Source organism: Rousettus aegyptiacus, unplaced genomic scaffold (genome assembly GCF_014176215.1).
Source record: "Rousettus aegyptiacus isolate mRouAeg1 unplaced genomic scaffold, mRouAeg1.p scaffold_m13_p_12, whole genome shotgun sequence".
Lineage (NCBI taxonomy): Eukaryota > Metazoa > Chordata > Mammalia > Chiroptera > Pteropodidae > Rousettus > Rousettus aegyptiacus.
Window position 1 is genome coordinate 72272647 of NW_023416287.1, and position 14619 is coordinate 72287265.

Here is a 14619-nt window from a genome sequence, read left to right on the forward strand (position 1 = left end):
ATACAATGATAACAAGAATGGTTCATGAACTTAGGGGAAGAGTAGATAAACTAAGTGAGAACTTTAATAAAGAGACAGAAAACATAAAAATTGAGATAGGAAGCATGAAAAAGAACCAGTCAGAAATGAAGAATACAATAAATGAAATGAAAACTATCTATGGAGGAATCAACAGTAGATTAGATGAAGCAGAGGTGTGAATCAGTGATTTAGAAGATAAGGTAGCAGAAAACACTTAATCAGAATGGGAACAAGACAATAGAATCCAAAAAAGTAGGGATGGTTTAAGGGGTTTCTGGGACAACATCAAGCACACGAACTTTTGCAGCATAGGGATACCAGAAGGAGGAGTGAGCAAGGAATTGAAAACCTATTTCAAGAAATAATGAATGAATACTTCCCTAACCTGGTGAAGGAAATAGACATATAAGCCTAGAAAGTGCAGAGAGTTCCAAACAAGATGAACCCAAAGAGGCCCCCACCAAGACACCTAATTAAAATGCCAAAGGTTAAAGACAAAGAAAGAATCTTAAAAGCAAAAAGAGAAAAGCAGTTAGTTATCTATAAGGTTGCCCCCATAAGACTGTCAGTTGATTTCTCAACAGAAACCTTGCAGACCAGAAGCAACTGGCATAAAATAGTCAAAGCAATAAAAAGCAAGGACCTACGACTAAGATTACTTTATCCAGCAAAGCTATTATTTAGAATCAAAAGACAGATAAAAACCTTCCTAGATAAGAAAAACCTAAAGGAGTTTATCAGTACCAAGCCTGTATAACAGGGAATGTTGGAGGGACTTCTCTAAGAAGAAAAAAGATCAAAATATATGAATAAAATAGCAATAATTACATATTTATCAATAGTTATTTTAAATGTAAATAGATTAAATTAGTCAATTAAAAGAAAGTATGGCTGAATGAGTAAGAAAACAAGACCCTTAGATATGCTGTCTAGAAGAGACTCACTTCAAATCAAAAGACACACATAGACTGAAGGTGAAGGGATAAAAAAGATGTTTCATGAAAGTGGAAACAAACAAATAAGAAAGCTGGGGTAGCAAAACTTATATGAGGCAAAATAGACTTTAAAACAAAAGCTATAACAAAAGACATAGAAGGACCCAGTATTCCCACTTCTGGGTATTTATCTGAAGAAACCCAAAACATTACTTTGAAGGGACATGTGAATCCATATGTTCATTGCAATATTATTTAAAATAGTCATGATATGGAGGATACTTGAGTGTTCATCAGTGGATGAATGGATAAACAATAGGTGCTACATGTATACAATGGAATATTACTCAGCCATAAAAAAAGAATGAAATCCTACCTTCTGCAACAACATTGATGGACCTAGAGGGTATTGTGCTGAGTGAAGCAAGTCAGACAGAGAAAGATGAATGCCATATGATTTCACTTACATGTGGAATCTAAAGAACAAAATAAACAAACAAACAAAACAGAAACAAACTCATAGATACAAAGAACATTTTGATGGTTACCAGATGGGAAGGAGTAATCAGATGGGTAAAAAAGCAGAAGAGATTAAGAAGTACAAATTGGCAGTTACAAAATAGTTATTGGACTATAAAGTATAGCATAAGGAATATAGTCAGTAATATTGTAATAACTATATATGGTGTCAGATGGGTACTAGATTTATCAGGGTGATCACTCTGGAAGAAATATAAATGTCTAATTATTGTGTTGTAACCTTAAACTAATATGATATCATATGCCAACTGCAATTAAATTTTTTTTTAATCACTTAAAAAGCAAGATTGTATAAGTATTGAATTAGATCTGCTGAATAATTTGAGTCTGCACTGGGAGAACCAGATTTGAATACAGGGAAAATAAGCAGACACTAACCATGCTCTGTCACTGAGGAATCTTTATCTATATCAAACCACAAACATGTGGAAAAGTCAATATTTAAAAAAGTTATAAGGATTGTTTATACTCCATTAAACTTTTAAATTATAGCCGTGAAATTTTGTTTTTCTTTTTTAAAGGGAAGTGAAGGGACGATACACAGCAGAAGAGAGATAGAAGCCTGAGAATGTACCCAAGTTACATAAAATTCACTGGACAATTGGTCCAATTTTTATTTTGCTTAAAAGTTTGGGCGTGATGGGAAAACGGCTTCAAGGCAGTCAGGTTTGAGTTCTACATGTGCCGCTGCCGTGACCACATGTGTGAATTTGGCAAGTCCTTACACCAGTGCCTTGCTTTTTCCATCTTTCAAATAGATGGAGATTATCCCTTGTTTATCCTGTTTTCTCAGCAGTATAGCCTTCTTGGCTAATTTTGAGTATACTGTTTAATTATATAAATGTGAATACAATATGGATCTATGTTTTATATATATAGAATATAAGTATTATGTATAGTGTTTAATTATATTAATTTAAATATTAAAAAGGCATAGATGTGTAAATGAGAGCATTAGTCTAGATGGTTTCGATCTCTTCTAAATATAACATTCAGGAGGTAGAGAATGTGATACCGATCACCCTATTTTTTCTTAATAGCTATGCTGGAACTCTTTGCTCTTCCTGCCCAGGGTGTTAAACATAATGTAATAGAGTTAGACAAAATTTCACAGAACTGTATAAATTATTACTTCTATGACCAGGCACAAGTTGTTTCTTTGGGCCTCAGTTTTTCCATCTGTAAAAATGGCAGCACCAAATCAGACGGTGAAGAGGACTACATATAAGCATGAAAAACACGTAGCCCATAACCGCCACATAGTGGAAGCTTCGTAAATGTTCACATCCTTGTTTCTACCTTGTAGTAACTTGTACAGGCCCCATGCATAGTGCATGCTCAGTAACTTGTCAACTGATTACTTGTGGTTTGAAATTTCTTACACAAAGCACATATATTCACCTATACATTTTAAATCTTAGGGGAATTTCTGCTCCAGTAAAGTTGCAAATCCTTTCAAAATTTCCTACACACCAAAGTACTTCTTAGTGAAATATGGATAGAAAAAATTCTAATTTCTCAGTAAGCATAGAAAATCTTCAAGATTTTGTTCATTTAGAAGTTAAGATTCCCGTAAATTGAGTTTCTCATTCATGTTCAAGGCTGACTCAGAACTGACTCAGAATTGGAAACAAATGATAGCTTGATACATCATTAGTTTCTACAGAATATCAGACTTCTTGAAATCCCTTCCTACAAACCAATGTAATTGGCTTGTATGATCCTTTTACATAAGCCACTGAAATCGTGGGAAGAAAAGGAAATTGTACTCTTACTCATCTAAATCTTCAGCAATACAGAAAGTGGCTTTTAATTTTTAAAAAAATTTAAGTTCATTTGAAAGCAAACATTTTAATCTTCAAGAGAAGGTTAATATTGCAAACCAGTGCCTGAACATTTATATACTAGTAACATCAAATGAATCATAGGGACAGACCCCAAGGGTAAGATGTGATTCTATCACTCTGATTTCAAACATTTAGCCTTAAAGACAGCACTTTCCAAGCCTGGAATTATAGTATGAGTTATATTCTCTCTGAAAGTAACAGCTAAGTATGCTATTTATAAAATAAGTACAACTAAACTATTTACCCTTTCTTATTCTTAACTATCTCTGAGATGAGCTAGCTACTCCTGTCTTTGTCACACTGGAAAGGTTTTGCTCAACTATTAAATTCTGAACTGGCTTCTTTTGTACAAAGTGAAGGTGAGAGCAACCCAGGTCGCTCTACTGGCTATTTTTATTATGTCAAAAAAAAATCTAGTTATTAGAGAGGTGACGATGACCAGTCAGTGCAAATAATACATGGGGGAGGTCAAAACAGGAAACATAATATCATCCCCAGGTTAGGTATATTGCTGAAGGATTCTCCTGTCCAACATCTCTTCTCTCCAAGTTTCATTTCCATGAAATAAACAACTAAAAACTAGCCACTCTATTTCCACATCCTTCAAGCTCCCAGTAAAACAAGAAAATACCAAGCCAGCAAACAAAGGTAATAAATACATGGGCAGATTATGGGACCATTGCAACGTCTGTCTGACATCACAAGCTACTGGTGGCATTTCTGTTGATTAGCCTTCTGCATGTTCCTTTAATCTGTTTCTCTCTCTCTTTGATGTTTTATTCTTACATTGTTTCTTTCTTCTTCATTGTGTCTATGTTCTTGCAAAGCATAGTTTTATTTTATATGGATTATTTTCTCCTTATCCTTCTTTCCCTCCTTTCCTAATTCTCATCTATTCTGATTCTTTCCCCTTCAGACCATTACTTTAAAAAAAAAAAAAAAAAGGAAATATTTTTTAAAAATTCATCACTCATACACATTTGTGAAGCACTTCACTTCATGTTTTCTTCCCAGGAGAGATGACTAATTTTTCTCACTTTGATATGCATTTAGTGATTTACCACACCCATATTTACCTATTTCTTTTCTTTTTATATTTCTTTCCAGATGTTGTGGGTGTTCAACTATAGTCTTTTGCTATTTTCTAACCTTTTTACTTTGCTGTCTGCTAAAGTTGCACTTGCTTTTCCCTTTCCTTTGTCAATAAACTTTCTTATCACTTATGGACCCACTACTAAAGTTATCAGCTTTTTGGGGGGTGGGGGGTGGAGGGGTGAGGAGTTCTATACCAATAATATTGGCCTCAACTTTAAATTTTTTTTTGCCAACCCCTAAAACTACTGAATTAATAAAAACAAAAAACAAAAAACTTTTTGTTCATGCTAACTCTAATATTTCTTCTGTCTTTTGGCATCTCCAACAATGTATCCCCTGTGGGAGTCTTTTATATGAAAAATTATGTTTACCTATTTATGTTCTAGTGGTATCTATAGCTTCAAAATATCCAGCATTTACTCAGCCTCAAACACTACTACATATATATTTCTTTAATTTGTTATATTTGGATTTTTAAAATCCTCAAAAAACCCAACCACTGACAATTTCTCTTTTTATGTATTAGCACCAATTTCCATTTTACCTTCATTACCACCCATATTCATTTTTCTTGTAGTTTTCTCTTTTAATCCAGTTAACCACAACATTTGGTTGGATCATCTTGCACAGGTCTCATAGTGACTTTCCTTAAATAGCTATCATTTTCAAAAACCAACTTTTCTCTTGGCATTCAAAGCCCACACACATGCTATGTCAAATTCCAGACAAGGAAAAAGAGACAGGAAACCCCTAAGAAACAAACACAATGATCAGCATGTATAATCCTGCATGTGTGTGTGTGTGTGTGTTTGCCTATGTGTGTTTCATTGAATATTCATAGCATTTCACATGAATATTTTTGAGAACAGGAGCAGATATTTTCATACTATGACTATTACATAAATATCACATTATTATTATTTTTAAAGACATATAAATTAAGATCAAATATTAACAAGCAGGAAATCAAAGAGGGGGGAGAACAATTCTCTTAAAGTTCTATATATCATCACTGGCTGTCTCCCAATTCTCCTGACTCATCAGCATCTCTTTAACAGTCCTTACACTTTTAAACATCCTGTCAGACACTTAGTGTTTAACTGCTGCAGCTAGCTAGCTTCTGACACCATTAGCATTATAGTATTACATTTTTTGTTGTTGTTTTGATTTTTTTATTCAATAGAGTTCCCTCTACAGAGGTTTCTCCGTTCCCCAGCATTTGGTATTAAAACTTACCGCTTTTACCAACTCCCCCTGCTCCCAGCATTACCACCTTGTACTCTCTGGACCCGCCTGCTGCGCTGCTGGGGGAGCAGCTGGCTTCGTTTTCTACCTCCATCTTACCCGAGGGACCGGAGGAGAATGAAGAAGGAAAAAGTCACCCGTGTCAGGTGCTTGCTCAGATATTAAGCAACTCTAAAACTGTGTCAAAAGAAAGGTTTAGTGCGAGGTAAGAACCATCAGCGCCGGGCTGGCTGCTGGTCCTGTGCTCGAGCAGGTCTCATAGCAACCACTTCAATTGCTTCCAATAAAAATCTGCCTTTTACCTACCCCCCTCCTTCCGATCCTTCACTCTTTCACGTCTCCCATGATTTCTCTCTCTCTCTCTCTCTCTCTCTCTCTCTCTCTCTCTCTCTCTCTCTCTCTCTCTCTCTCTCTCTCTCTCCCCTTTCCTCCTGTTTCTTTCTCCATTTCTCTTCCTTACTCTGTCTCCCTCCTCCTCTCTTTTTCTTGCCCACTGCAGGGTACTAGTAGTTAGAGGCAAACGTACTTGGCTACCTTCCAGGCGGGGCTGCTAGAATGAAGTGAATCTGAGACTTAGTAGAAAATTCTGTGTTTCACAGGCTGATTTCTGTAGCTACAGCTTCAAAGACACTATTTTCTTCTAATCTGAGTCAGTTAACTAAGAAAGATGTCTGTTGCTTATCTCCTTGCCTTTTATCACCATCTTTTTGCACAGTTCTCATACTGGGAAGAGTCACTATCAATTTAGAAGAAGAAGAAGAAAAAAAAAACAGTAACTCAGGGCTCTTAGGACTGGTCTTTATTGTTGTTGAAATAATAGCTGGCTAGCAGGAATTATGTCAGCTCACTTGACAGTTGCAGTTCTAACATAAAGAGATGTTGGAATTAGGTCATTGTCATGTTTGGACATGGATCATCCTTATTTACACCGGGTTATTAGGAGAACCTAAAACATAAGGATCCTGTCAAGCATGAAAGAGATAAATATTTTTGCTGACAATTATGGTAGCATTAAAGATCATAGATTGTTTTTCAAATGTACAAACTTCTGCCTCTTATTTGAATACTTTTAATGCTTAATGGTCTTTCTTTGCTTTCTCTGGAAATCTAAACAACAAATATCTTAGGACGCTTTCAATAATCCCTAATTATCATAGTCAGATCCTAACCTTCAAACGAGATGAGGATGAAGTTCTGTATCTTTCTCATCAATTTCTTGATCGTGAAATTGGATCTTGATTAGATGTAGTCAAGAGTTTGATATACACAGGCTTGCCTATCTATCTTGATTTTAAGATCCTCTGGGAAAGAAACTACACTTAATCACTTCTTTATAACCATAGCGTATGACCAAGTGTTGCACGTAGAGTAGGTGCTCAATAGATTCTTGCTGGGAAAGGGAGAGATGTTATGTAGTCATAGCCAACAGCACAGGCTCTGGAGCCTGATTGCTTGTATTCAAACCTAGTCTGAGACACTAGCTGTGTGACCTTGAGTAAATTACTTTACCTCTCTGTGCCTCAGTTTCTTCATCTATAAAATGATTTATCAAAGTCTAACTTCATTAACTCGTTAAGTAAGTTTAATGCTTGCATGATGTTTTAAACAGTGCCTGACAACTCGGAATCAGTATATAAGTATATGAAATTATGATTATTATGTATTATTTTGAGTTAAGGTTTATATACAGTGCACTGTATATAAACATTCACCAGAAAAGATCATCTCTTCATATATTTATTGGTATTTGCATATCTTCTTTGCTAAAGTATCTGTTCAAATTTTTTGTCTATTTTATGTCAGGATGTTTGTTTTTATAATATTGAGTTTTGAGAGTACTTGATATATTCTAGATATAAGCCTTTTATCAGATTTTTGTTCTGAAAATATTTTCTCCCTGTTTGTGGCTTTTCTTAACAGTATCTTTCAAAGAGAAGGAGTTTTAAATTTTGATGAAGTTCAATTTGTAATTTTTTTCTTTTATGGATGGTCCATCAGATTTTAAATGACACCTTATCCAATGACTTTATTCTCAGTTCTCTTTTTATCTTTTTTACCCCTTCATTGCAACTTTGCTCTATTACCATAGCTCTGTTTATCACCTTCCTGTGAGTAATTGTCAAGTTTTAAGTCTAGACCCAATTTTCCCCCCTGAACTTCAAAAGGGAATCTGTCACCTGAATGCTCCTAGCAGAAATCCTGTTTGCATCTTAATCTCAGTGTCCTAAAAGACATCACTCTTATTCTCAATAACAAAATCAACACTGTCTGTCTTTGTAGGGAATATCACCTCCCTCCATGTCCTAGCATTAGTTCAGCTTCTTCTTATATTTGACCTCCATGACCGAAAGAACTCCATAACTTATCATCTCTAAATACAGTCTCCCTGCTCTTTCCCCCTTTACTCCACTCAATTCATCTTGTACAGTGATGTCAGGGAAATTCCCCTAAAATGTTGACCTGATGGATCTTATTGTGCACATATTCATAAATCACATGCATCAATAACACAATCCAATAGCTTAGAACGGGATGCAGAGATGCAAAGCATTTATTCCAGATGCATGCCCTCATTCTGGATAGAATAGAGTAAGGCAAAGTGGGCTACTTCCTCCAACAAAACTGTCATTTCCATAATTGGATTTAACAAAGAACTGTAGCTATATTATAATTATCCTGTAATTGACTCATTGAAACTTTATTCCTCAACGAAAAGAGATATGTAAACAATAACATTTAGCTTCAAGGTCTTTCTGGGTTTTGTTTCTACTTCTGGTGCAGACATTCTTATGACATTGAACAAATCACTTACCCCTCTAGCTGTCTGTCTCACCATCTGTTACCCTGTTTTCAATGTCAGCCATTCTGATTTGGTGGTAAAGCACAGGAATTGTCATGCCAGCTGTGTCCTTAGTGCTATTCTTTTTTTCTGGTACACATATTTTAACATTAAGAGTGAAAAGTACATGGAAATGTCCTTTAATGGTAAAAAAATCAATAAACAAATAGATTGCCAAATATCACAGGGGCACTGTAAGAGGGAAATTTAACTAGGGAATAGGCTTTCTTTTCAATAGCTAATGTATCTGTCCATGTTCCTCAAATGAAAATCAGTGGGATTTTTCTCTATTTACACACACACACACACACACACACACACACACACACACACACACACACACAATGACCTGTAGGGAAGCTTTCCTAGCTATAAAGCCCTCTTTGTCAACTTCTTCTTTGAAATTCTAAGGCACTCAACTCTAGTCCCTTCTCCTGAGTTACTAAGAGCCTGACTGATAATGGGTTGAATTTTGGAGGATTTTAATGCTACTGATTTTCAGTTTTAGTTAGTGGACTTTGAGAATTTGCATTCTTTGTGCCTCGACCAGTGCACTCATGAGACTAAGATGTGTGTTTGGTGTGTGTGTGTGTGTGTGTGTGTGTGTGTGGTGTGTAAGAGAGAGAGAGCACTTTCAGATGCATAAATGCTGATTGAAATGGAATCTTTAAGAAACAAAAATAATTATGTGGCTGATTAATTTGCTCTCTGGAAAATTATTAAATGATTGAAGTTCAGGAGATCCAAGATAGCGGCAGCGTAGCAGGTCCCCAAACTGCCTTCCCAAAAACAAAGTCAAAAGTCAAAGTCTATATGTGCACATATAGAGAGAGCAGTTACTCCTGTGAGACAACTGAGGGCTTAATGAACAGTTTCTGAACAACAAACAAGAGAAAGAGACTGAACAGAGAAGGCTGGGAGGTCGTGGGACTCCTCCAGGAGCCGCAGAAACTTATGGGGCCTCTGGGTGGAGTAGCTAAGGAGCCCCACTTCTGCTCCTTCCACTTCTTTAGGGCAGGCAGGAACTCTATACTGGTGCTTAGGCCTACTTGCAGGATCACAGTGGAGCTTTCTCTGCCACATTGCCTGGAGACTTTTGCCTCTGAACCAAGGGAGTAAGCAGGAAGAAGAGGGTGACACAAGAGGTGCCTGACCTCCTGGGTTGAGTTTCTCTGGCCAGAGGGCCAGCACCCCAAGCTCCATAAGCACCTGCTGAGCTCCAACCAGCTTCTGAAAACATCTGGGCACATAGAGTCTACACAAAGGTCTCTTCAACATAGGCCCACTTTCAGTACAATGAAAAGAGAGAGACTGTATACAGAAGGCTGGAGACCCACGGAACTCTCTGAACTCTTCAGGAATTCTATGGGTTGGAGCGGCCTGTATCTACCAGTTCTCTTCAGGTCCATAGGGTGAGAGAGGCTCTATCCAGGTGCTGTGGCCTGTGGCCTACCTGCAAGGTAGGTACAGTGCACTTTCAGACACATCACTGGAACCATTTGGGCCGGAACAAAGGGAGCAGGCAGGATCAACGAGGCATTACTACTTGTATGTGGCCTCCCCACCCACTCCAGCTCAGCAAGCCATTGCCCTGGTTGCCTTGGGCACCACTTGGCTCCAACACACCTGCCAAATCCACACAGCACACACAGTCTACACAGAGCCTGCTTCTACATAAGACCACTATTTTTAAGACTGGGAAAGATAGCTATTTTGTCTAATTCATATAAGAAAACATGGAGTCAAATAAAAGGAAGTTTACATTCATGTCCTCTAACCTACCCCGACAGTTGTCATCCCTGTTGAATGTCAGGTAATTCCCTTTGAATGTTCATCTTCATCAAATGAAGAACTAGGTATTCAGTGTTCATTCAGAGCCACTCTCTTCCCTAAAGTGAGATTCAAGTCTTGCTTAGAGGACAAATGGAGAACTAATTTAATGAGCAATTCCTTCTCATAAATGTATTAATTCCATTAATATGAATATCTATCTAAAATACCCTAGGAACTGATAAGGCATCCAGTCATTGCCATAGGTCTCTAAGGGACAAAGAAGTTTGAAATGTACAGAGTTCTTTTTTTAACTCTCCAATTACTGACAGGCAGAGCTCCTGACACCCTTGTCTGCAAAGCCATTTTTTCCTTTATTAGAAGATTTGTTACATTTATTACAATGATTTATTTACATTCCAATTCACCTTATTTAAAAAATGGTTACTCTGTTATATTCATCTTTGATCTCTCCCAAATTTAGCATAGTGTCTGGCATGTGCTAGGTGACTAAAAAAAAAAAAAAAGAGAGAGGAGAGAGAGAGAGAGAGAGAGAGAGAGAGAGAATTAATTACATCAAGTGAGTGACTGTCTATTGCCACTATTAATGAAATTAACCTTTCAAAGTTTATTATTTACTATATATACCCTAATTAAAAGATAAATCATCAAGGGAAGAGATAGTTAGCAATGTAGTTGATAACCTCTGGGTAAATTAATGTTTGACATTCACATTCTCTTATATCTGTTTGAGATATGAGTATTATAAACCAAGAGATAGCATTTCCCAGGATAGAAAAAAAAAAAATCTGGAAACATCAGGCTAACAGATACACAGAAAAGAGCTAAGTGGGGGATAGAGATCTATCTGCATAGTGCAGACTTCTCTATCACACTGACCTCACAAACGTGTACAGTAAAACTCACAGTAGGTGGTAATACTTCTGATTGTGAAAGGATTCAACTTTCTTTTTGAAGACTTATTAAGACTAAAGTATTTGGAAAGAAAGATCTTACATATGAATTAAGGAACCTGCATTTTTTATATATATATTTATTCAACATGAATTCATTCATTAAATATGGACTGATTTGCTTATTCTCAAATTCATTCATTCAACTTTGTTAGTTTTTAGAAAAATGACAGAAAACATAGTCTGTAAGTTCAAAGTGATTATACCCATATGGGAGAAGGATACCTGCATACTAGGCTCTGGAATAAGCCAGAATGCAGCAGGTAATTGAATAGATGAATGAGCAGAGTCTGCTAGAAATTTGAGAGAAGGAGAGACTGATTTCAAATTGGAAAACGAGGAGGTGTCAAGGTAGGGGGAGTAGGACTTCAAATGGAAGATAGTACAAAAAAAAAAAACAGATATTCAAAGTTTAGAGAATAGGGTTTTTAGCAAATTGCAAGTAAACAATATTTGGTCGATGCATAAGAACATAGGAACACAGTCCAAAATTCGGATTATAGATAAATGATGGAGAACTTTAAATAACAGCACACCAACTTTGGATTTCTTTTTTGTTATTTTTTTTTAAGTTTTTACCTTCATCTTTAAGCAAAGCACAATGCCCACCTTAAAGTACAACAGTGAATAACACAAGCTTTCGATTAGTGGAAAATCAAGGTCTGGCTCAAGTTACTTTTCTTCCATTAAGCCTTTGTGACTTTCTCATATTCCAGTGATTTGGAACAAATCTAAGTTTCTATATATTTAATATTGTTGTAGTCACTAATTTGACACAGCATTCTACAATTTCCTAAATTTTAATCTACTTGAGAAAGAAATCCTGTTACTTTTTAGAAAAATTATACTTCTCATGATTCTGGGCCTAAGTCCCAACATGTCATAAAGGAAGAATAAAAAAAAAAAATGTTAAGACATTTTTTGGCCAATACACTTCATAGTAAAATCTATAGTAACCACTACCAATTACAATTTTTATTATTCAATTATCAGAATTAACTTTCACCTTGTAAAAGCAAAATATTAGACTAAGGCTATTTGATTACCTGGACAAGATAATGAAGTGAATATTTAAACCATATGAAAACAAATTTTTTTTTATATACTGGTATATTTTAGAAAAATATTATATAAATTTTCTATCTGCATTTTATTGACCAGAGATTTTTAACTCCCTTTCATATATCTATTTATTACACATATAATTAATATTTGTAATGACTACTCTGGGGCTAGGTGAGATCCTGTAATATAATGTTCAAGAAATATTTAATTTTATTCAATATAATTTTGATACAATCTACTTGTTATAGTTTTAACTTACAATACATGCTATCAATTCATTATCAATTTGAATTATTGAATATCCAGAGTATATTATTGCATTCAAATTCTGGACAAATTAGAAGCTACTATAACTGCATTAATACACAAAATAGTGCTGTATCAGACTTAGTAGGTACTTAAGCTTTTCAATATTGTACTTGGATAATTTTATATTCCCTTGCAAATGCCAACACACAACTTTACTAGTAACATTAAGATAATAGTTTTTTAGCACTTAAAAATTAAAATATTATTACAATTTTATCAAGAGTTAATTGTAAGACTGCACCAATTTCTCCCTGAGAGATAAGCAATTAGAACTGGGGAGCTGCCTTGTATCTGCTAGTATAAACTTCCATATGGGGAAGAGATCTCATAATCACTGGTTATTGATCTATTCTTTAAATACTGAGTATCAGACAGTTTATTACTTTACAAACTAGAATACTATATCTATGACTATCTAAGACAATGAAAAACACTCAGATTTTGGAGAGAGGTCTCGTTATTGATTTGATCTCTTTTGCCAGTTTATTAATAGTGAGAAAATAGACAAAACTTTTCAATTCTCAGTGCTTTAGTTTCTCATCTGAAAAACAGAAACCTAATATACTTGGGTTATGTGATATTCAAATGAGATGATATAAATTCAGTGCCCAGGAACACTCATTAATGGTATAAAATTAAATATTAGAAAGTTCTCTCCTTATCAAACACCATCCAAGAAAGAGAGAAATAGTCAGAGGATCTTGGCCATTTCGGTCTCAAGTAAGGTGAGTACTGCAAGGTGAAGGAGGGACAGGTCAGTGGGAGAGGTGCACAGTATGTACAAAATTACCGAAGGACATTTAATGTCTGGAGAATGTTATTTTGTCTAGTGTATGCTCTTTGTAGGAGGGCAGCAGAAAAGAAACCAGGAAATGTAGTTTGATGGCATTTCTGAGACATTTGGACTTAACCCTGTAGATGACGTGAAAACGAGAATGGTTTTCAAGGAGAGATGTAATATGAACAAGTGTGTTGATTTAAAAAACTTTCAAAGCTCTCTCTAGAAGTGTTTTGAGAATGGATTACAATGAGGTTTAGCTAGGGCCCAATAAAATGGCTAGGTGGCTCTTAGCCATCCAGCAGAATATATAGTAATCTGAACTAGATGGACTAGGTGTATGGCTGAGGAATTGGAAAGAAGAATGCAACCCATATCATATTACTAAAGAAATCTTACCAGGTGTTCATGCTCCATGGGGGCATGGGTATAAGAAGGGGACAGGAACTGAAGATGGTTGAGGTTTTCTGCTTGTCTAACTGGTTACACTAGTTAACTAATAGTATCATTGATTATGATACAGAATCGAGAAAGAGTGGGCAGGGGTGAAGTAAATTTTGATTGCGTTGAGTTTGGGGTCCTTTTGTAATATCTGGTTAGTTATATAAGAAAAACAGTTTCAAACCATAGGTTTGGAGTTCAGGAGAGAGGTAGTGGTTTAGGGATATGGATTATGGATTATGAAATCTTTAGCTTATTAGACATAGCAAGATATAAGAGTCTCTATTAGTGCTTGCTAGAATAAATGATTTCTTTATGGGTGGACTATAATTGATCAAGATAATATTTTTGAGTTTTCTGTGCAAGGTATCACAATAAAATTTTTGTGTGTTTTATGATTTAATCTGCACAATAATTCTATGAGGTCCATATGTATATTATTAACAAAATAAAGAAAAAAATATACAGAAACTTATGAACACCACCAAGAGAATAAAATCCAGACGGGGAGAGTCTTCACAAAGCTAGAGGAGTCAAAGAAGTCACATTGGTCACGTAAGAATAGAAGTGATAGTATGTCATTCCATTTGGGAAGTGAGACTCATTAGCGAACAGAGCAATAATAGTCAAAAACTAAGAATGGAAACCAGATAGTAAAAGATTAAAGAATGAGTAGGAGTTGAGAAATTAAGCATGGTTATACTTTTCATTTCAAAAATTTGGTAATGACAGAAAAGAGTGTGATAAAATCACATAATGT

General features: G+C 35.6%; 1 protein-coding gene across 1 annotated transcript in view; it reads right to left on the reverse strand.

Annotated features, from left to right (window-relative positions):
- The window catches only part of RIT2 (Ras like without CAAX 2), a 299871-nt gene extending 293904 nt beyond the window's left edge, over positions 1–5967 (reverse strand). Inside the window, exon 1 of the mRNA XM_016125047.2 lies at positions 5675–5967. Coding sequence (XP_015980533.1) covers positions 5675–5777 — 103 coding nt within the window. The 5' untranslated portion in view covers positions 5778–5967. The remainder of the gene's footprint in view (positions 1–5674) is intronic.
- Between the last annotated feature and the right edge of the window lie 8652 nt (positions 5968–14619).